Here is a 22,485-nt window from a genome sequence, read left to right on the forward strand (position 1 = left end):
CTTTTGTGTCTGGCTTCTTTCACTTAGCATAATGTTTTCAAGGTTCATCCATGTTTTAGCAGTTTCAATACTTGATGCCTTTTCTGGCTGAATAGTGTTCCATTGTATGGATACACCACATTTTGTTTATCTATTCATCAGTTGATGGACATTTGGGTTGTTGCCATTGTTTGGCTACTATGATTCATGCTATGAATATTCATGTACAAGTCTTTATGTGGAATATGTTTTATATCTCTCATTAAATACATTTTTATATTTTAACATAGCCAAATTCGTGATTTTTTTTCTTTTACAGATTTTGCTGTAATTCTTCTGAACTACAAGAATTCTGTATTTTCTGTATTTTCATGAAGATATTCTGTATTTTCTTTTTGGCTATTCACAACCTTTAAGCCATCTGGAATTGATCTTGGTTTTTTTGCGGGGAGGGGACAGTGGGAAATGGAATTTTGTATATAATGCAGTATAGGAATATAAATCTATTTTTATGGATTTGAATATCAGGTAGGGTGACCAACTTTCCTGGTTTGCCTGGGACTCACATAGTTTCTGGGACATAAGACTTTTCTTTATTTTTTAAAAAGATTTTTATTAAAATATAGCTGACATACAATATTATATTAGTTTCAGGTATACATCATAGTTATTCAATAGTACCCTCCTGGCACTATATAGAGTTATTACCATATTATTGATTATATTCCCTATGCTAAAGAAGTGATCACCATGATAAGTCTAGCAACCAACCGTCTGACACTGTACAACACTATCACATTATTGACTATATTTTCTATGCTGTATATTACATCCCCAAGACTTATTTGTTTTTTACCTGGAATTTTGAATCACTTATTCTTCTTTATCTTTCCCTCCCCTTTTTAATTTTTACAGCATAGTGTTAGACATTTATATAATTTAGGAAGTGATCCTCCTGACCAGTACCCACCTGGCACTATACATAGCTATTACCATGTTATTGATTATATTCCCTATACTTACTTTACATCCCCACGACTATTTTGTAACTACCAATTTATATTTTTTAATCCCTTTACCCTTTTCACCCTCTCCTCAACCCCCCTCCCATCTGGCAACCATCAAAATGTTCTCTGCATCTAAGTTTCTTTCTGTTTCCTTTGTTTATTTTGTTCTTTAAATTCCACTTATAAGTGAAATCATATGACATTTGTCTTTCACTGTCTGACTTACTACACTAAGCACAATATCCTCTAGGTCCATCCATGTTGTTGCAAATGGCAAGATTTCATTATTTATTTTTTTTTACGGCTGAGTAATATTCCATTTTATATAGGAGTATGTACCATCTCCTTTTTATCCATTCATTCAGTCAGGGACACCAGATTGCTTTCCTATCTTGGCTATTGTAAATAGTACTGCAATGAACATATGGATGAGCATGTCCCATTGAAGTAGCATTTGGGGTTTGTTTGGATAAATACCCACAAGTGGGATTACTATGTCCTTTTTTGTCTCTTGTTGTGTCTTTGTTTTAAAGTCTGTTTTGTCTGGTATAAGTATTGCTACCCCAGCTTTTGTTTGTTTCTTTCTATTTTCACAAAATACCATTTTCATCCCTTTACTTTCCATCTGTGTGTGCTTTTCTATCTGAAGTGAGTCTCCTATAGGCAGCATATGTAACAGTCCTGTTTTCTTATCCATTCAGCCCCCTATTCTTTTGATTGGAGCATTTAAACCATTTATATTGAAAGTAATTGTTGATAGATATGTAGTTATTGCCCTTTTATTATTGATATATATATTTTTTTCATCTTAAGATTCCTTGTAATACTGGATTGGAGGTGATGAACTCCTTTAGCTTTTTCTTGTCTTGGAAGCTCTTTATCTATCCTTTGATTCTAAATGATAGCTTTGCTGGGTAGAGTAATTTTGATTGTATATACTTGCTTTTCATCACTTTGAATAATTCACTGCAGTCGCTTCTGGCCTGCACAGTTTCTGTTGAGAAATCAGCCCACAGTTTTATGGGAGCTCCTTTGTAGGTAACTAGTAACTGTTTTTCTCTTGCTGCTTTTGAGATTCTCTCTTTGTCTTTATCTTTGGCATTTTAATTATAATGTGTCTCAGTGTCGGCCTCTTTGGGTTCATCTTGTTTGGGACTCTTTGTGCTTCCTGAGTTTGTATTTCGATTGTTTTCACCAGGTTAGGGCAGTTTTCTGTCATTATTTCTTCAAATAGCTTTTCAATTCCTTGCTCTCTCTTTCTGGTACCCCTATACTATGAATGTTGGTATGCTTGATGTTGTCCCAGAGACCCTTTAAACTTTCCTGATTTTTTTGGATTTTTTTTTTCTTTTTGCTGTTCTGACTGGATGTTTTCTGCTCCTTATCATCTAAATCATTGATTTGATCCACTGCTTCATCTAATCTACTGTTGATTCCTTGTAATGTATTCTACATTTCTGTTATTGTATTCTCTATTTCTGACTTGTTCTTTTTATGTTTTCTATCTCCATTTTTATGTTTCCTCTCTCTTTGTTGAAGTTTTCCCTGAGATCACTGAGCATCCTTATAACCAGTCTTTGGAACTCTGCATGTGGAGATTACTTGTCTCCATTTCTTTTTTTAGTTCTTTTTCTGGAGTTTTCTTCTGTTCTTTTATTTGGGCTATGTTTCTTTGTCTCCACATTTTGGCTCTCTCTCACTGTTTGTTTCTAAGTATTAGGTAGGGCTGCTATGTCCCCTGGTCTTAATAGTGTGGCCTTATGTAGTAGGTATGCTGTGGGGCCCAGTGGCACAATCTTCCTGATCACCTGAGTTATGCACTCCAGGTGTGTCTTGTGTAGGTTGTGTGCACCCTCCCCATGTAGTTGAGTTTTGGTTGCTGTTTGCACATTGGTAAGAGGGATTGACCTTCGGGCTCATTGGTTGTGAGGACTGGCTGTGACTACAGTGGAGGAGTTGTGGTGCAGGGGCTGACCCTACAGAGCAGAATCAGCACAGCAGGGCTCTGGTGCCTGCCCAATCTGCCCGTTGGGTTTGTTGTCCTTGGAGGTGCCTGGGTGACCCTCCATCTCATTTCAAAGGTGGCCACTGGGGGTGCTAGCCCCAGGGCCACCTGGGAGGGAACCTGCTGCAAGTTGAGTTCAGCAGGAGCCCATGTCCCACCTTGGGCCACCCAGCAGGAGCCACAAAGCCATCTGCAAATGGCTACCACCTGTGCCATTCTTGGAGGTGCCTTGAGAGCCTCAAACCAAGGCCAGTTGCTGCCAGTGCCAGGCTTAAGCCTCCTGAGCCAGAGGTACGGGACATGCTCAAAGCCAGATGCTGTTTGTCTGGGTTCCATGAACTTTTCAGAGACCCTAGGAAAGTCTGCAGTATGAGCCAAGTCAGGTGGTTTGTGTGGAAAAAGTCACTGGAAGCAACTTGGGTGATCCTGAAAGTTGGATGAGATGGGGTCTCTAATCACCAGGGTGTGGTGAATGAATGGTGTTAGCCAGCTTGATGGAGACTCAGATATGGCAGCTGCCTGTGCCTGCATACTGGGAAGGGGAAGGGCTCAACAAAGAAACAATGGTCTCCACCAGCTTCTCCATCTGGGAGAAAACTGCCCCTTCAGCCCCTATCCCAAAGTCAGACAACTCAGTTCCCCACCATATATCCCTGCTACCTCTCCAGCTGCTGCTCCAGCACTAGAGCTCAGAGCCAGTGATTCTATCAGTAAGTCTGTGCATGGCCCCATTAAGAGGAGTGCCTGGGACTCCAGCCACCCTCCATCTCACTCAGCCACAATCTCTGTTGGTTTTCACAACCAGAAATTATGGAGACTTCTCTCCCTGGCACTTGAACCCTAGCCTGAGGACTAGTTGGGACCTCTAGCTCTTCTGGGAGTGACCTCCACAGTCGAGATGTTCCTCCCAATTTTTAGTGGTCACATGCTAGTGTGGGACCAGCCCGTTCCCCTTCTCTGCCCCTCCTACCAGTATAAAGGTGGCTTCTTCTGCACATCTTTAGTTGTAGGGCTTCAGTTCAGCAAGATTTCAGGTGATTCTCAATGACAGTTGTTTTGTAGTTTAGTTGTAATTTTGATGTGGTCATGAGAGAAGGTAAGCATCGTGTTTACCTACTGTGCCATCTTGACTGGAACTTAGGGGGACATAGGACTTTTCAGTGCTAAAACCCAGACAGTCCCAGGCAACTGGAATGAGCTGGTCACCCTAATACCAAGTATCTTGCTATTTATAGAATAGTTCATTTTCTCTTTTGCTAAAACCACTTCTGTGATATGCTGACAAAGTTTTCTATAGTATTTCTTTACCTTCCATTGATGTGGAAAATATGTGTTGCATTTCTGACTAATGATGAATACCATTAATTTTGAGAGAAAATGTTCTTATAATTTTTCTAAGAAAGTCTGACGTTGTTTATTTGTCTATTATTAACATGAGATTATTTGTGTACAGCTTTGGATTTATACTTTTTAATGGAAAACTAAATACCAAGTTTTGTATTATAGCTATATTTGATCCCTCATGTATCCATCATTGTTACTTGTTTCCTATGACTACTCTATTGGCTCACTTTCTTTTTTCCTGAAGTATATCATTTCTTAGTTCTTTTAGGGAGGGTCTGAAGTTAATTATCTCTCTTGGCTTTTGTACGTCTGAAAGTGTCTAACTTTATCCATTCTCTTATAGTTTGACTAACTTTTCAATTACTTTTTTCTAGGACTCTGAAGACATTGCTCTATTATCTTTTATATACACATATAACACATGCTACATAAGTGGTGGCTTTAATGATGATGTCTAGGTATAGATTTATATTTTATTCACCCTAATTGGTGCTAGTAGGATAAGCCTGTTATGGGACCTACCAGCATCTGCTCCCTTACACCATCCATCTCATACCTCGTTAAAGCCACAATCTCAGCTTCTTGTGCCCTTCTTGTGCTCTAGCAGAGAAGGGAGGAGGGATGGGGTAAACGCTATCTGAGCATCTTACCTGCACTGGCATATCTCTGCACATATCTCAGACAATTAGCTCTAATCATCTCACTGAGAATGATTAGAAGAGTGAAAGAGTGGAAAGGAGCCTAAACAGAGTCTCTTTATAACTGGTGGGTATCCTGCCCACCTAGTGTGGGTTCTGGACACCCATGTGTGTACGCTGTGCCACCATGTTTTTCTTCTCTAGTTTCCTGCTTAGTCCTCTAGATTCCTACTTGGGACTGAAGTCTTGCCTTAAATGCCAGACTATTTAGCTCTTGTCAACCCTGTCTTCCCCATGTTCCCACTTGCTATCTGGGCTCTGTTGCAAATGGACACACCACCAAGCATCATGATTCCATCAGTCCTTGCAGTATCATATTGCTGTATCCCATCCACCAGATTGGAACTACTTGGAAATTAACACTAGCCCAGGTCAAGTGGCAGCAGACTAACTTTCCTAAACAGTTCATTTTCAACCTCCACTCCCATCTCCCAATTGTGTCACTGTTCTTAACTAGTCCCAATATCAGTTTTTCTTCTTCACTGGACAGTGTGTTCTTAGACCAACTTGTAGTCAACCCTACATAAATTCACAAGAATTTAGTGGCTTAAAGTTGTGCATACATTTGGCTGGCACATATCACTTTTTATACCAACATTTTGGAATTGCAGCCTAATGTTCCTATGATTTATAGGTATAAATCATACACATTTCTCCAGCTCTTTAACTATGACTCAAATGGTCAAGGATGTTTTATATTCAAGTTGTAATACCTCTTTTTTCTTAAGCAATGATTGTGTTTTTTTCTCTACCAGTAAGTTAGCCTTTATTTTCAGATTTTTCTCTCTCTGTTAAGCATATAGTTTGACATTTCTCTTTTAAAAAAACCCAAAATTAATAATTCAAGCTCTAATTCAAGCTCAGACATTCTCGTGACAGCACAGAAAATCACGCAGCAGAGGATAAAATCCAGGCTCTTTCTACTCCATAACCTTAACTTTTAAGACACATCTTAAATTCTACCTCCTCCACAAAGTCTTTATGACCAACTAGAGTCCCTTGAGTTCACTCCTTTTTAACCATCTAGGCATTGTTTCTGACCAAATATTAATATTCAATCATCAACTGCTATAGATCGTTCTTCAATTGTTTAACATACGACCACCTGATTTCAGTGATTTGAATTAAGTTCGCGAACTCATCCTAGAAAATGTGCTACATACCTCATTGCTGAATATCACTATAGTCATCTTTGAAGTACTCCCCTTGGGAAGTTATGCACTGACGCCAGAGCCTAGTCCACCCTTGAAAGCAGTTTTGGAACTCTTTTTCTGGAATGGCCATCAGAACTGTTGTCCTATTACCCTTGATGTTCTGAACATCATCAAAATGTCTTCCTTTCAAAATTTCCTTTATCTATGGGTAAAGAAAGAAGTCACTGAGGGGTCAGATCAGGTATGTAGGGAGGGTGTTCCAATACAGTTATTTGTTTACTGGCCAAAAACTCCCTCATAGACAGTGCCATGTGAGCTGGTGCATTGTTGTAATGCAAGAGCCATGAATTGTTGGCTAAAAGTTCAGGTAATTTTCATCTAAATTTTTCACACAGCCTTTGCAGCACTTCTAAATAGTAAACTTGGTTAATTGTTTGTCCACTGGGTACAAATTCAAAATGAAAATCCCTCTGATATCAAAAAATGTTAGTGTGGGGACAGAGCCCCAGAAAGCAGTTTCCAGGCTCTCGGCCTCATGTGAAAAGGTGCTGGCTCAGGTAGTAGATAGCCATCAGCTGTGGCTGGTTGGCCGTCAGCTGTAACCATTGAGCCATTGGCCACTAATATAACTGCCGCGGCTACGGAGGGAAGTCGAGAGAGGAGGAGACTGGAGGAAAGTGGAGGAGAGTGGAGGAAAGTCGGTCAGTTGGCAGCAAAGTGGACAGCAGGTCGCACGTCGTGTAAACCCAGCCTCCAGTGAGACCATAGTAGTATGACTCCCCTACCTATGGCTCCGTGGGTGTTCCTTTTTGGCCTAGCCATATCCTGCATTCTTATGTGGGGAACGGGACCGGAGACCCTGCAGGCCGCCCCGCGTGACAACTGGTCCAGCGAGCAGGATCCCCTGCACTACACATGGCGCAACGAGCAGGGTACGGTGTCAGCCAAAGCTCTCCGAAGGGCGGTGGAGCAGTTTGTGCCTATGAACACTCAGTTGCAGGAAGACTAGAGAGGATGGCAGTGCCCTGAGAGCCCTGGCTGTGTCCAGGAAGTCTGGCTGAGCCCAGAGAGAGTGGCAGTGCCCTGAGAGCCCTGGCTGTGTCCAGGAAGTCTGGCTGAGCCCAGAGAGAGTGGCAGTGCCCTGAGAGCCCTGGCTGAGTCCAGGAAGTCTGGCTGAGTCCAGAGAGAGTGGCAGTGCTCTGAGAGCCCTGGTTGAGCCCAGGAAGTCTGGCTGAGCCCAGAGAGAGTGGCAGTGCCCTGAGAGCCCTGGCTGAGCCCAGGAAGTCTGGCTCAGCCCAGAGAGAGTGGCAGTGCCCTGGGAGCCCTGGCTGTGTCCAGGAAGTCTGGCTGTGTCCAGAGAGAGTGGCAGTGCCCTGAGAGGCCCTCGTGTGCCCGGGGAGACAGTGGTACCCTAAGAAGTCCAGGAAGTCTGGCTGTGCCCAGAAGTACTGGTGGTGCCCTGAGAAACCCTGGCTGTGCCCGGGGAGACTGGTGGTACCCTAAGAAGCCCAGGAAGTCTGGCTGTTCCCAGAAGTACTGGTGGTGCCCTGAGAAACCCTGGCTGTGACCAGAGAGCTTGGCTGTGTCCAGGAAATAGCATTCACCTCCAGGTTCCTCGCACAGGGCCCCTCGCAGAAGACGCTTGTCACGTAGATTGTGAGGCGAGACCCTGTAGGGGTGGAGTGTGGGGACAGAGCCCCCAAAAAGCAGTTTCCAGGCTCTCGGCCTCACATAGGTGCTGGCTCAGGTAGTAAATGGCCATCGACTGTGATCAAATGGCCATCAGCTGTGGCTAGTTGGCCGTCAGCTGTAACCAGTGAGCCATTAGCCATGAATATAACTGCCGTGGCTGGGCTAGCAAAAAATGGGGGCTAGCAAGAAGATGGTGGCTGAGCCTGCAAGCGGCGCAGTGAGGGTTGAGAATTGTGTGGCTCCTGTTTCCTGTTTCTCCAACCCAGCCGCCAGTGAGAGTATAGTGGTATGACTCCCCTACTTATGGCTCCGTGGGTGTTCCTTTTTGGCCTAGCCATATCCTGCATTCTTATGTGGGGAGCGGGACCGGAGACCCTGCAGGCCGTCCTGCATGACAGTTAGCAACATGGTTTTGACTCTTAATTTGGACTGACAGAACTTTTTTGGTTATGGAGAATTGGCTGACTTCCACTGTGCACTTTGACACTTTGTTTCAGGGTCTTATTGCTACACCCATGTTTCTTCACCAGTGATAACATGGCCCAAAACATTGTCTTGCCTCTCCAAAAGGTCTTGGCAAACTTCAACTCTCCTTTGCTTTTGTTCATCGGTGAGCTCCTTTGGGACCATTTTTGCACACACTTTTCTCATGCGAAGATTTTCAGTTAAGATTTTCCTGTTTCTTTATTACTGTTTACTTGGTCTGCTATGCTTCTCACAACCCCAGTCAGCCAATGATTTTATCGCACAATTTGACTAATTTTTGCAATGTTTTCATCAGTTCTGCTCATTACTGGCCACCCTGACCTCTCTTCATCAGTGATGCGTTGTCTCCCCTCAGAAAAACGTTTAATCCATTTATGTACTGCCCTTTTCTTCATGGCATTATCCCCATAAACTGGGACTAACATGTTACTGATTTAACTTCCATTCCTGCCAAGTTTAACAAGAAATTTAAGTTTGTTCGTTGCTCTAATTCAAGTTCAGACATTCTTGTGACAGCACAGAAAAACACGCAACAACAATAATGAACTCCACTCAGCAAGACACTATCATCTGTCGACCTGAACACAGCTGTGAGATACTGATATACCAAGGTTATGAAACTTTACTGAGATATTTGTACAGTGCTACCAATGTAAGTGCATGGTAGCAAGTTCTCAAACTTAATTACCAGAACTCGTAGGTCCCTCAAGAGCTAGGATGTAGCCTTTTCTTGTTTCTTTTTTGTTTGCTTGTTTGTTTATTTGTTGTTCTTGTTGTTGTCCTTCACAGAACACAAATAAGTGTCAGGCATATGGTAGTTATTTAAAAAACATTATTGAGTTAATCATGAACTGACACAATTCAGGGGCACCATTGCCCAACCAGAAGTCCATTAGTAAAAAGGCCCCAAAGCTCACCAAGAACAGCTACAACAGCAGCACCAGCAGAAGCAACAAGCATTAGATCCACGGTTGCCCACTCCGTGCTGGCCTGGGAGGGAGTCTGATGTCTCCTGGGCTGCTGACGTCTGCCGCTTCCGCATCTCCATTCGTTCTGATCCCATCTCCTGCAACAATGAAAGTAAAAGGGGATGGGGTGGGGGGGATAGCCAGTTGTTTGGATCATTGAGAAGAGGCAATGTGACAATCCAGGTCATTTCTGCTAATTATGGTAAAATTTGGTGCTTAGAATCCATTAATTTATGAAACATTTAATTTAATGTCTTAGCATCTGCCACGCATTGTGATAAATTTTAGGAATAAAATGATGAATGGAGGGTATCTGCCGTAAGGCACTTACAGTTGAGTAAAAGAGATAAACACTGACATCACATACATTGAAGACATGCTTTAAAAGCTACAAATAGGGGCATTCCCCAGCTCCAGAATTCCCTTTGGGCTGAAACAATAGGGAGCAGTTTGAATTATGGCTGCCCGTGGGCCAGAGCACTGATATGGGAGGAAGCTAAGCCAAAAATGTCAGACAAACTAACATAACAGTATGAGGAAATGTCAGAAGAACAAGGACAGTGGGGACAGCTGCAATTGCAGTTATAAAATAGGTAAGTCACAGGGATGTAATTGTACAGCATAGGGAATATAGTCAATAATGTAATAATTTTGTATGGTAACAGATGGGTACTAGACTTATTGTGGTAATCACATCATAAGTTATATAAATGTCGAATCACTATGTTGTACACCTGAAACTAACATAATATTGTATGTCAACTGTACATTAATTAAAAAAAAAAAAAAAAAGAAGAGGTAGGACAGAAGTCCTGGGAGGCTGCCTGGTTCTGAGGCCCCACTGATAAATTCAAATCTTTAGTAGCTGTGAAACCTTGAAGAAGTTACCCAATTTGTGTATATGCAAAGCACTTAGAACCACCTTGTATATACTATTGCTCAATTATTCTCCGGAAGAAAGGGAGGACTGTGGCCTGTGGCCTGCTCAGGCCTGTCCTGCCATCTGTAGAAACAGTCATATTGGCCCACCTCAGTGCAGATCAACCCATTGGAAACAAGGTCTATGCCCTTCAACCTCTCTCCTCTTTTTGAGGACTACAATAATAATTGAAATAGAGAAGCATAAAAGCAATAGAAGAAACAAAGAATTGCTGAGTCAATTTTTACTTTTGATATTATTGTTGAATTGTCAGTGGAGTAAAAGCAAAAAAAAAAAAAAAAACACCAAAGCTACGTTAGAGAACCTCAAATAGGGCCGTGGAATTAAATTCTGAATTCGTTATTCTAAGCCAACGTTAGATTTACTTTTTTTCATAATATTACCTATTCTTTTATGCTACTGGACTTTGTTTTAATTTAGTTTTTTTTTTTAATTTATTGGGGTGACAATTGTCAGTAAAATTACATAGATTTCAGGTGTGCAATTCTGTATCACATCATCCATAAATTACACTGTGTGTTCACTACCCAGAGTCAGCTCCCCTTCCATCACCATACATTTGATCCCCCTCACCCTCATCCCCCACCCCACAACCCCTTTACCCTCTGGTACTCACCAAATTACGTTCCCCAGATTAATTTTCAAACCCGTGGCCATCCTGTGGTCACCGACTGCCCTCCAATCCCCTCACCCTCCCCCCCACCCCCCACCCCTCCCGCCCATCTAGCAACCCTCAGTTTTTCCTCATTGTCTCCAAAACTGTTTCTGATTAGTTCATTCACTTATTCTTTTCTTTAGAATCCGCAAATAAGTGAGATCATATGGTACTTATCTTTCTCTGTCTGACTTATTTCACTTAACATAATGTTCTCTAGATCCATCCATGTTGTTGCAAATGGTAAGATTTCTTTCTTCTTTATGGCTGCATAATACTCCATTGTATAAATGTACCACAGTTTCTTAATCCAGTCATCTGTCGATGGGCATTTTGGTTGTTTCCATGTCTTAGCTATTGTGTATAGTGCTGCAATAAACATAGGAGTGCATAAAGATTTTTGAATTGAAGTTTTGGATTTCTCCGGATAGATACCTAGGAGTGGAATTACTGGATCATAGGGTAGTTCCATTTTCAGATTTTTGAGATACCTCCATACTATTTTCCATAGTGGCTGCACCAATCTGCAATCCCACCAACAGTGCACAAGCGTTCCCTTTCCTCCACATCCGCGCCAGCACTTGTTGTTTGTTGATTTATTGATGATAGCCATTTTGACTGGGGTGAGTTGGTATCTCATTGTGGTTTTTATTTGCATTTCTCTGATGGTTAGTGAGGTTGAGCATTTCTTCATATGTCTGTTTGCCATCTGTATGTCCTTTTTAGAAAAATGTCTCTTCAAGTCCTCTGCCCATTTTTTAATTGGATCGTTTGTTTTTTTGGAGTTGAGTTGAGTGAGTTTTTCATAGATTTGTGATATTAATCCCTTATCAGATATATCATTGGCAAATATCTTTTTCCATTCAGTAGGATCCCTTCTTGTTTTATTGATGGTTTCCTTTGCTGTGAAAAAACTTTTTAGTTTGATATAATCCCACATGTTTATTTTTTCTCTTAGTTCCCTCAAGCGAGGGTATATATCAGTAAAAATCTTACTCCGGGTAATGTCTGAGAAGTTTCTTCCTATATTTTCTTCTAGGTATTTTATGGTTTCAGATCTTACATTTAAGTCTTTAAGCCATTTTGAATTTATTTTTGTATATGGTGTAAGGAGGTGGTCCAACTTCATTTTTTTGCATGTGTCTGTCCAGGTTTCCCAGCACCATTTATTGAATAGACTGTCATTACTCCATCGTACATTCTTGCTTCCATTGTCGTAGATTAAATGGCCATATAGGCGTGGATTTATTTCTGGACTCTCTATTCTGTTCCATTGATCTATGTGTCTGTTTTTATGCCAGTACCATGCTGTTTTGATTACTGTAGCCTTGTAGTATAATTTGAAGTCAGGTATTGTTATACCTCCCACTTTGTTCTTATTTCTCAAGATTGCCTTTGCTATTCGGGGTCTTTTATGGTCCCATATAAATTTTAGGATTATATGTTCTATTTCTGTGAAAAACGACGTTGGCAGTTTGATAGGAATTGCATTGAATATGTATATTGCCTTAGGCAGTATGGACATTTTAACTATATTAATTCTTCCTATCCATGAACATGATATGTGTTTCCATCTATTTATATCTTCCTTCATTCCTTTCTTCAGTGTCTTATAATTTTCTGAGTATAGATCTTTACTTCTTTGGTTAAATTTATTCCCAGGTATTTTATAGTCTTTGGAGCGATTGTAAATGGGACTGTTTTTTTAATTTCTCCTTCTGATGTTTTATTATTGGTATATACAAATGCAACTGATTTCTGAATATTAATTTTGTATCCTGCTACCTTACTAAATTCACCTATCAGCTCTAATAGCTTCTTGGTGGAGTCTTTAGGGTTCTCTATATATAGTATCATATCATCTGCATACAATGATAACTTTACTTCCTCCTTACCTATTTGGATGCCTTTTATTTATTTTTCTTGTCTGATTGCTGTGGCAAGAACTTCCAGCACTATGTTGAATAGAAGCGGAGATAGTGGGCAACCTTGCCTTGTTCCTGATCTTAGGGGGAATGGTTTTAGCTTTTCCCCATTGAGTATGATGTTAGCTGTGGCTTTGTCATATATGGCCTTTATTATGTTGAGATAAGATCCCTCTATTCCCACTTTCTTAAGGGTTTTTATCATAAATGGCTGTTGGATTTTATCAAATGCTTTTTCTGCATCTATTGATATGATCATGTGATTTTTATTTTTCATTTTGTTAATGTGGTGTATCACATTAATAGATTTGCAGATGTTGAACCACCCTTGTATACCAGGGATGAATCCCACTTGATCATGATGAATGATCTTTTTAATGTATTGCTGAATTCTGTTCGCTAATATTTTGTTGAGGATTTTTGCATCTATGTTCATTAGAGATATCGGCCTGTAGTTTTCTTTTTTTGTGGTGTCTTTGTCTGATTTTGGGATCAGGGTGATAGTGGCTTCGTAAAAATTGTTTGGGAGTCTTCCCTCCTTCTGGATTTTTTGGAAGAGCTTGAGAAGAATAGGTGATAATTCTTTTTGAATGTTTTGTAAAATTCACCTGTAAAGCCATCTGGTCCAGGGCTTTTGTTTGTTGGGAGACTGTTGATTACTGATTCAATTTCCGTGGTGGTAATCAGTCTATTCAGGTTTTCTGTTTCTTCTTGAGTTAGCCTTGGAAAGTTGTACGCCTCTAGAAAATTGTCCATTTCTTCCAAATTGTCAAATTTGTTGGCATATATTTGCTCATAGTAACTTCTTAAAACTCTTTGTATTTCTGCAGTGTCCGTTGTCACTTCTCCTCTTTCATTTCTGATTTTATTAATTTGCGTCCTCTCTCTCTTTTTTTTAATGAGTCTGGCTAAAGGTTTGTCGATTTTGTTTATCTTCTCTAAGAACCAACTCTTGGATTCATTGATCTTTTGTATTGTTTTTCTGGTTTCTATTTCATTTATTTCTGCTCTGATCTTTATTATCTCCTTCCTTGTGTTCCCTTTGGGCTTATTTTGCTGTTCTTTTTCCAAATCCCTTAAATGTGAAGATAAACTGTTGATTAGTGATGTTTCTTGTTTCTTTAGGTAGGCCTGCAAAGCTATGAATTTCCCTCTTAGGACTGCTTTCGCGGCATCCCATAGATTTTGGGTCGTCGTGTTTTCATTTTCGTTTGTCTCGAGATATCTTTTGATTTCTTCCTTGATCTCCTGCTTGACCCATTCATTATTTAGTAATAAGTTATTCAGCCTCCATGAATTGGTGTGTCTTCCAGTTTTTTTCCTGTAGTTCATTTCTAATTTCATAGCATTGTGATCAGAGAAGACAATTGGTATGATTTCAATTTTCTTAAATTTATCAAGACTTGTTTTGTGGCCTAACATATGATCTATCTTGGAAAATGTTCCATGTGCGATTGAGAAAAACGTGTATTTTGCAGCATTGGGGTGAAATGTTCTGAAAATATCGATTAAATCCAAGTGGTCCAATGTATCATTTAAGGCTGTTGTTTCCATATTGATTTTCTGTCTGGAAGACCTGTCCCTTGTTGTCAGGGGTGTGTTGAAGTCCCCTACTATGATAGTGTTACTGGTGATCTCTGTCTTTATGTCAGTCAGTACCTGTTTTATATATTTAGGTGCTCCTAAGTTGGGTGCATAGATGTTTACTAGGGTTATGTCCTCTTGTCGGATCGATCCCTTTATTATTATATAGTGCCCATCTTTATCTTTTAATATGTTCTTCATTTTAAAGTCTATTTTGTCAGATATAAGTATTGCAACTCCAACTTTTCTCTCGTTTCCATTTGCATGAAATATCTTACTCCAACCCTTCACTTTCAGCCTGTGTGTGTCTTTTGTTCTGAGGTGAGTCTCTTGTATACAGCATATACAAGGGTCTTGCTTTCTTATCCAGTCAGCCACCCTATGTCTCTTGATTGGAGCATTTAATCCATTTACATTTAAAGTGATTATTGATAGGTACATAGATATTGCCATTTTTAAATTTGTAGTTAGGTTGTTTTGATCTTTCTTCTATTTACAGAAGTCCTTTTAGTATTTCTTGCAATGCTGGCTTGGTGGTAATAAATTCCTTTAGCTTATTTTTTTCTGGAAAGCTCTTTGTCTCTCCATCAACTTTAAATGATAGCCTTGCTGGATAAAGCAATCTAGGTTGTAGGCCTTTGTTTTCCATCACTTTGAGTATCTCCTGCCACTCCCTCCTGGCCTTCAATGTTTCTGTAGAAAAATCATTTGATAGTCTTATGGGAGTTCCCTTGTATGTAACCCTCTGTCTTTCTCTTGCTGCTTTTAGGATTCTCCCTTTGTCTTTAAGCTTTGCCATTTTAACTATAATGTGCCTTGGTGTGGACCTGTTTGGGTTAATCCTGGTTGGAACTCTCTGCACTTCCTGGACTTGTATGTTGGTTTCCTTCATCAGGTTCGGGAAGTTTTCAGACATTATTACTTCAAATATGTTCTCAATCCCTTGCTTACTCTCTTCACCTTCTGGTATTCCTATGATTCGCATGTTGTTGTGCTTGATGTTATCCCAGAGGTCTCTTAGGCCATCCTCATTGTTTTTTATTCTTTTTTCTTTCTGTTGTTCCGTTTGTGTGATCTCTGCTACCTTGTCTTCTAAGTCGCTGATTCGATCCTCTGCTTCATCTAGCCTGTTGGTAATTCCTTCAAGTGAGTTGTTAATTTTGGTAATTGTGTTCTTTAGTTCTAACTGGTTTTTCGTTATGATTTCTACATCCTTCTTTATGTCTTCTCTAAGCTCCTTAAACATTCTTATCACCAGTGTTATGAACTCTGTCTCTGAGAGGTTGGTTACGTCTGCTTCATTTGGTTCCAGTTGTGGAGGCTTCTTCTGTTCTTTTATTTGGGATGTGTATCTTTGTTTCCCCATTCTGGCTGACTGTGTTTATTTTGATATATTAGGTAGATTAGGGTTCTTAGTTCTTGCTAGGTTATCTTATGTAGTATGTGTCTTTTATATTTGACTCGCACCACGTCGTCCTCCTCTGCGTGTGCTCCAAAGGTGACTCTGGTGACTCTTGTGTTGTGTACACTGTCCCGTTCAAGAAGATCTTTAATTGCTTTTTGCTTGTGAGTAGGTGGGGTTAACTCCTGGGCTGACCCGTTGTGAGACTTGGCTCTGCCCCCCGCAGGGCGCTCTGCTGCGTGAGGGTTGACCACCCTAATGTGATTTGGCCTCTATGGGCTCCAGTGCCTGCAGAGAACCCCCTCTGGGTGTGTGACCTGCAGGTCAAACCCGGCTGCACTCCGATTTGGTCTGAAGTTGGCCCCTGGATATGCTGAGACCCATGCCTCTCAATCTGGGCCCTGGCAGGGCAGTTTCAGAACAAAGCAAATCACCAAGCACAACAGCAACGACAACAGCAAAGAAAAAAATCAAGTACATTCACATGCAAAAAAAAAAAAAAACAGCCGATAACCCCTGCTCGACACAGGCAAAGATATCAAAGATATAAAGACAAAGCAAAACAAAACAAAGCAAAGCAAAACAAAAAGCAGCGACCGTCTCGGCCTGAGCCCACCAAGCAATGACCAGGTTGTCCTCTGCTGTACCAAAGAGCCCCCTGCTTATTGCGCAGGCAGAGCCGGTCACCTGGTGCCCAGAGAGACTTTGGGACTGCAGACTTAAATGCATGGGCCTGAGGGGTCTGGATGATAGTTTTTACAAAGTCAGTGCAGTTTATGCCCTTTTCTGCACGTATGCACACTGAGAGTAGCACCACCAGCCCCTTGTCCAGAACTCCAGAGTCCTAGGGCACTTCTTCAGTGTGTGTGTATGGGTGCGGGTGGGAGATTTCTGATCTGCTGACCGTGCCTCACAAGCTGGGCCCCGGCAGGGCAGTTTCAGAAAAAAGCAAATCACCAAGCACAACAGAAACAACAACAACAAAGAAAAATATCAAATATGTTCACATGCAAAACCACCTGATAACCCCCACTCGACAGAGGCAAAGATATCAAAGATATAAAGACAAAGCAAAACAAAACAAAACAAAGCAATACAAAAAGCAGCGACAGTCTCGGCCTAAGCCCACCAAGCAATGTCCAGGTTGTCCTCTGCTGTACCAAAGAGCCCCCTGCTTATTGCGCAGGCAGAGCCGGTCACCTGGTGCCCAGAGAAACTTTGGGACTGCAGACTTAAATGCGTGGGCCTGAGGGGTCTGGATGATAGTTTTTACAATGTCAGTGCAGTTTCTACCCTTGCCTGCACATATGCACACTGAGAGTGGCACCACCAGATCCGTGTCCAGTACTCTTGAGACTTAAGGCACTTCTTCAGTGTGTGTGTGTGTGAGTGCGGGCGGAAGATTTCTGATCTGCTGAAAGCCCAGAGGTGCGCCTGCCTCACTGCTGATCTCCGGGTGTGTCTCTGCAGCTACACCCACCCTGCCCTAGGCAAGCCAGGAAGGGTGGGGGTTGGGGATGGAGGGGTCTTCACTCTCCCAGCCCAGCCGCCCGTCGCCCTCTTCCCGCAAGCCAGAAAAGGTGGTGGCTGGGGGTTGAGGAGTCTCTTCTCTCCTAGCGCAGCCAAAATCACACACACTTCCCAGTCTCCCTGGGACAGGGCTGCCCGTCAGGCTTCCCAAAGCCTGAGCATTACGTCTCCTCTGTAATCTGACACCACTCCTCAGTTCAGGGGCCGGTTTAAGTCTCTGGACCGGCGGAGTAGGATTTGAAGAGTGGGGTGGGGGAGGGGCCCAGGTATTGAGACTGTGTTCTTTGCGCTAGGGCCCTCTGGCCTCCTTCCCAGAGGGAGAAATCAGCCGTGGACGCAGGGAAAGAGCCCACCTCCTGGTCCCCGTGCTCTCCGCTCCGCCCTGGGATCCCGTGCGTGCCCGGCACAGCGGTTTTCGGTTTTCGCCCCCGCCAGCTGAGGCTCCGTTGGGGGCTGGGCTCTCCCGCCGCTGCCGGCCGGGCGTTTTCACTCCGCTCCTCTTTTTCCTTCCCCTGCTCGCCCAATTAGCGCACCTTCAAGTACTTCTTAGCTTCAAGTAATCCACGAATCTCCCCGCTATTCTGTGTGATGAGCGAAAAGTTCTTTTATGGGTTATAGGTCCCGTTTGCAACAAGATCCGGAGGAGAACTCAGAAAGTGCGCCCTGCTGCCGCCATTCTCTTATGCTAAAATTTGGCGCTCAGCAGGGATGAGCTGCATGGAACCACCTCGATCTGGGAAGATTTCAGGACAGACTTGCTTTGGCCCCAGCGGCGGACGCTAGGCGTTGAGGGCGGTGGAATGAAGGTCCTTCCACGCGGCACTCGAAAATTTAGTTTTTTATATATTTTTTATATTGGTTAGGTAGAGTTCTCTTTATGAATTAAAAAAGTTGTTTTTTGACTGTTCTCATCTGTTTTTTCTTCCAGGTGAATTTTGGAATCAGCTTGTCAAGGTCCAAAAATATCATATTGGGATTTTTGATTAGGACACAATGAATTTATAGATTTATTTATGAGAAATGTCATCTGTTTTAGTACCTGCCAATGTAGGGGTGATTCCTCTGGATTAGCCCCTTTCTTTTAATTATATTGAGATGTAAGTTCCAGGACAGCAAGAAAGACCTGTCACAGTGCCCCTTCATCCTCAGCCAAAACAATGCTCACAACACCTATGCAAAGCACCCAGCCTCCTGAGCAGTCCAGGACCCTGAGCTAGTGTGGCTCACTTGGCCAAAGGTGGAGGCACAAACATTTGCCCAACTTATTTGCCCAATTTTATGAGCACCACTGGGATATAGGCCCACTTTAATGCTCCTTGGGGAGAAACAATGGGCTCTTCTAGGCATCACATTCTCACCATATCTTGGCATATCAGTGAAGACATAGACTGACTGGTTTCACGTTATTCAGGACTCTGAGGGGCAAGCCGCACAATCTCCAAAGACGCTTTGAGCAAAAGATGCTCCAGGTAATTGTTATTTTGTAGGAGATATTGACACAACTTGCTTCATTAAAAAAAAATTCCAACTGCTTCTCAAAAGAAGGAAGAATTGTGACATGCAATTTCAATGGGTTGCAAGGACTAACTATTTCAACATCTTTGCAACACTGGGTCTTCCCAATTAGTACATGAAATATCTTTTCATTTAAATCCTCTTATGTATAGTTTAAGAGTTTTCCTCAAACATATCTTGCAGATTTTTGATGGAGTTATTGCTGAATATTTTATAGATCAAGTTTTGCAACTGTTGTAAATATTTCCCTCTACCCCAGCCGTGTTTCAAATAGTTATTTTGAACTATAAGAAGGTTAAGGATACTATATCTGGCCTCTCTATTGAATTCTCTTTCTAGTTCTAGTAGTCTTTCTGTTGATTCTCTTGGGTTTCCTAGTTAGATGATCATATTTTCTATAAATAATCACACTTGTCTGTTTACTTTTTGTACCTTTGCAAGGTATAAACATCCTTCCTGTATATTATGTGTATATATATATATATATATATGTATTTTATATATATATATATATATATATATATATATATATATATATATATATGCGCAATGCTATCAGGCACCTTTGTATTCATTACTTTAATGCTAAAATTGATAAACTTTGCCCATATGTGTGATGTGTGTTGGAGGTATTGGAAGAAGGTAACTTTACCAAGTAAAGAAAGCTTCCTTCTTTTATTTATACATAGTATAAAATAAGTTGTGCCATCCTGTCTTTTTAGTTACCATAATTTGTTTGTTTGTGCACACCTATTTCTTTGTAAATAACTAAAAGAATCTTGCTTTAGTAAGCAAACTCTTACAGAACATTGTAAGTTTGCTCATGACTAAATATTGCCTCCAGAAATCAAAGACAAATTCCATCAGAGTCTGTTCTTACCCATTTTTGACAATAGCCTTATTGAGGTCTAATAGATGTACAATCAGCTGCATATGTTTAAAGGACATAATTTGATAAATGTTGACATGTATATACTGTGAAACCACCACCACAATCAAGACCACATCATCAACCTTAAAACTTTCCTCATACCCCTTGGAAAAACCCACTCTCTTGCCCCCAACTCCTGCTCCTGCCTGCCCCAGAGAATCATTGATCTGTTTTCTCCCACTATATTTTAATCTGCATTTTTTAGAATTTTGTACAAAGTGGAATCATACAATATATACATTTTTGTCTGGATTTCTTCACTCAGCATAACTGTTTTGTGATTGTTGACTATATCAATCATGCATTCCCTTTTATTTCTGAACAGTATTCCATTGTACCAATATGCTTATTCATACACCTGTTGTTGGACTTACACCTTTTTGATGGTTGCTAAAAAGATAATATATACAAGACACTGTCTTCTTTTGAACATAAAAGTCTTTTATCAGACAAAATGAAAGGTGTATGTTGCCAAGACTATATTAAAATTTACTACACTATACAGTTATAACATGTGTCTATAATTTGTTCTTCCACATTGAATAATGCTTGATGATTATGTTCTTTTGGTATTTCTGTTGGATTTATCCTGTGTTAAACATTTTCCTAATTTATAATTCCTCATTTCTTTTCTCAATGTTCTATGTCTCAATTCATCTTTGTAGAATTTCAGTTTGGTCTCATAATCTATTTAACTTTTCTTCTGTATATCATTCGAATTTCCTGTTTGGTTTCTTGGAAGTCGTACACATAATTCCATAATTTTGACATTCTTTCCCCACCTTTTGTTCATCTCCCACTCCGGTTCAAGCCATTGTTTCTCCACCCACTCCGGTTCAAGCCATTGTTTCTCAGTCTGGCTCATGCTGGTATTACGTGCCTTATGCTCCCCCCGGCTGAGGCAGTCGGTAGCCAGTCCTCAGTTGGCCGCTCACAGCAGCTCACGGCAGCTATTGCCACTGCCAGCCACTCACGATGGCTGCCAGCCGATTATGATGGCTGCCGGTCACTCATGCTGGCTGCCGGCTGCCCATGGCAGCTCACACCAACCTCCAGTTACTCATGGCAGCCCAGCTCTAAGGAGAGCTGTTGTTCACAATCTTAGCTGTAGAGGGTGCAGCTCACTGGTCCATGTGGGAATTGAACCGGTGACCTTGGTGTTAGGAGTGTGGCACTCCAACCATCTGAGCCACCAGGCCAACCCAATTTTGACATTCTAAATCATTTGAAGCTTTGGATAAACAAGTGTACAGAAATATATGCTATTAATACAAAATTTACTAATGAACTATTTATCTCTCAGTTCCAAAAATTCAAATTAATAGGCATGGTTTTCACTCAATTACTAAGTGCTGGAGGGTGAGTGGCAGGAGAAATCTTGACTATTTATGCCTTGTTGAGCCATGGTGAAACAGGAAAGCCTGAGAGGAAACTCAAAGTGTTAATAAAACATGAATACTGGAATGATATAAGCATTGTGGCAGAGTGAGAAGATTCCTTTGTTTCTCCCCTTAAACTTAAAAGTCAGACAACTATAAATCAACAAAGGATCCCAGCTCAGCATACAAATATATGTGAAATATCCATGCATCAGGATATCTGAAGGTGGGTGTATTGGAAAAAGTAGGGGAAGTGGGACAGGGGAAGGACAGGGAGGGCGACCACAGACACAGTTTTGTGCCCACTGCAGCTCCAGCAAGTGCAGTAATAGTGGTTGCAGCCCTCACACTATAGGCTAGAGTGTAAGAAGGGCTGAAGCAATATCCGTTGGTGAAAAAGCATATCCCTTGTCCTCCCCATTTTGACGGAGCCTGATAGAGGCAGCTGGGTGCTTTAAATAGCATAGAGGTGCCTACAGCCATTGCTGGCAGGAGGGTTGGAGGCGTGAAATTATGGACTTGCCTCCTTTACCTCACCCACCTTGGCAGAGCCCAGTAGAGGCAGTCAAGATACTTCCAACAATTCAGTGGGGCCAGCAACTATTAGTAAAAATGATGCAATGCTGGGAGCTTGTAAAATCAGTTCTCTACCACCCATGACATTCCCCCAATGCAGTGGCAGTGCCGTATAACCAAGGCAAACTGGTTGCAGGGCAGACACCCATCATCCCAGTGGGTATGACATTTTCCTCAACTAAATCACTGCAATCCCAGAGGCGCAAGTAGCCTCTTGTGGGTAAGAGAAAACAAGAACTTGCACTATAGTACTATTTATTGGAAAACAAGAGAAAGTATCTTACCTCTCAACCTGCTAAATTGTTGAGAGTATCTGAACATTATCTAAATAAGAAAAGAGTTCACAACCTCTGATGCAGAGGCAGTGAAACAACTCATTAAATACCATGAACAACCAAGATAAAATGAGAGAACAGAAAGAAAATGAAGTCTCCAGAAACCAAACTCAAAATCATGGAACACTGTGATTTAAATGACAGACTTAAAATTCATGCTTTAAGTATGAATGGGTCCAAAGTTGATAATTATTTTATTATACTTCTGAAATTGATTTGGTAATATTTTACAAGGAAGAATTAAAAAAAAAATCTATCATCTCTCTCTCTCTCTTTCTTTCTCTCTCTCTCTCTCTCTCTCTCTCTCTCTCTCTCTCTCCCTACCTATATTTATAAGGGAATTATTTTTTCACCTGAAGATCTGTAGAATTTGCCTGTAA

General features: G+C 41.3%; 1 protein-coding gene across 3 annotated transcripts in view; it reads right to left on the bottom strand.

The window, feature by feature from the left end:
• The window catches only part of RGS20 (regulator of G protein signaling 20), a 139,799-nt gene that overhangs the window by 24,897 nt on the left and 92,417 nt on the right, over window positions 1–22,485 (bottom strand). For all 3 annotated transcript variants that reach the window (XM_033126482.1, XM_033126483.1, XM_033126484.1), the window contains one exon: window positions 9,283–9,431. In XM_033126482.1, coding sequence (XP_032982373.1) covers window positions 9,283–9,431 — 149 coding nt within the window. The remainder of the gene's footprint in view (window positions 1–9,282; window positions 9,432–22,485) is intronic.

Source organism: Rhinolophus ferrumequinum, chromosome 14 (assembly GCF_004115265.2).
Source record: "Rhinolophus ferrumequinum isolate MPI-CBG mRhiFer1 chromosome 14, mRhiFer1_v1.p, whole genome shotgun sequence".
In the NCBI taxonomy this organism is placed as follows: Eukaryota; Metazoa; Chordata; class Mammalia; order Chiroptera; family Rhinolophidae; genus Rhinolophus; species Rhinolophus ferrumequinum.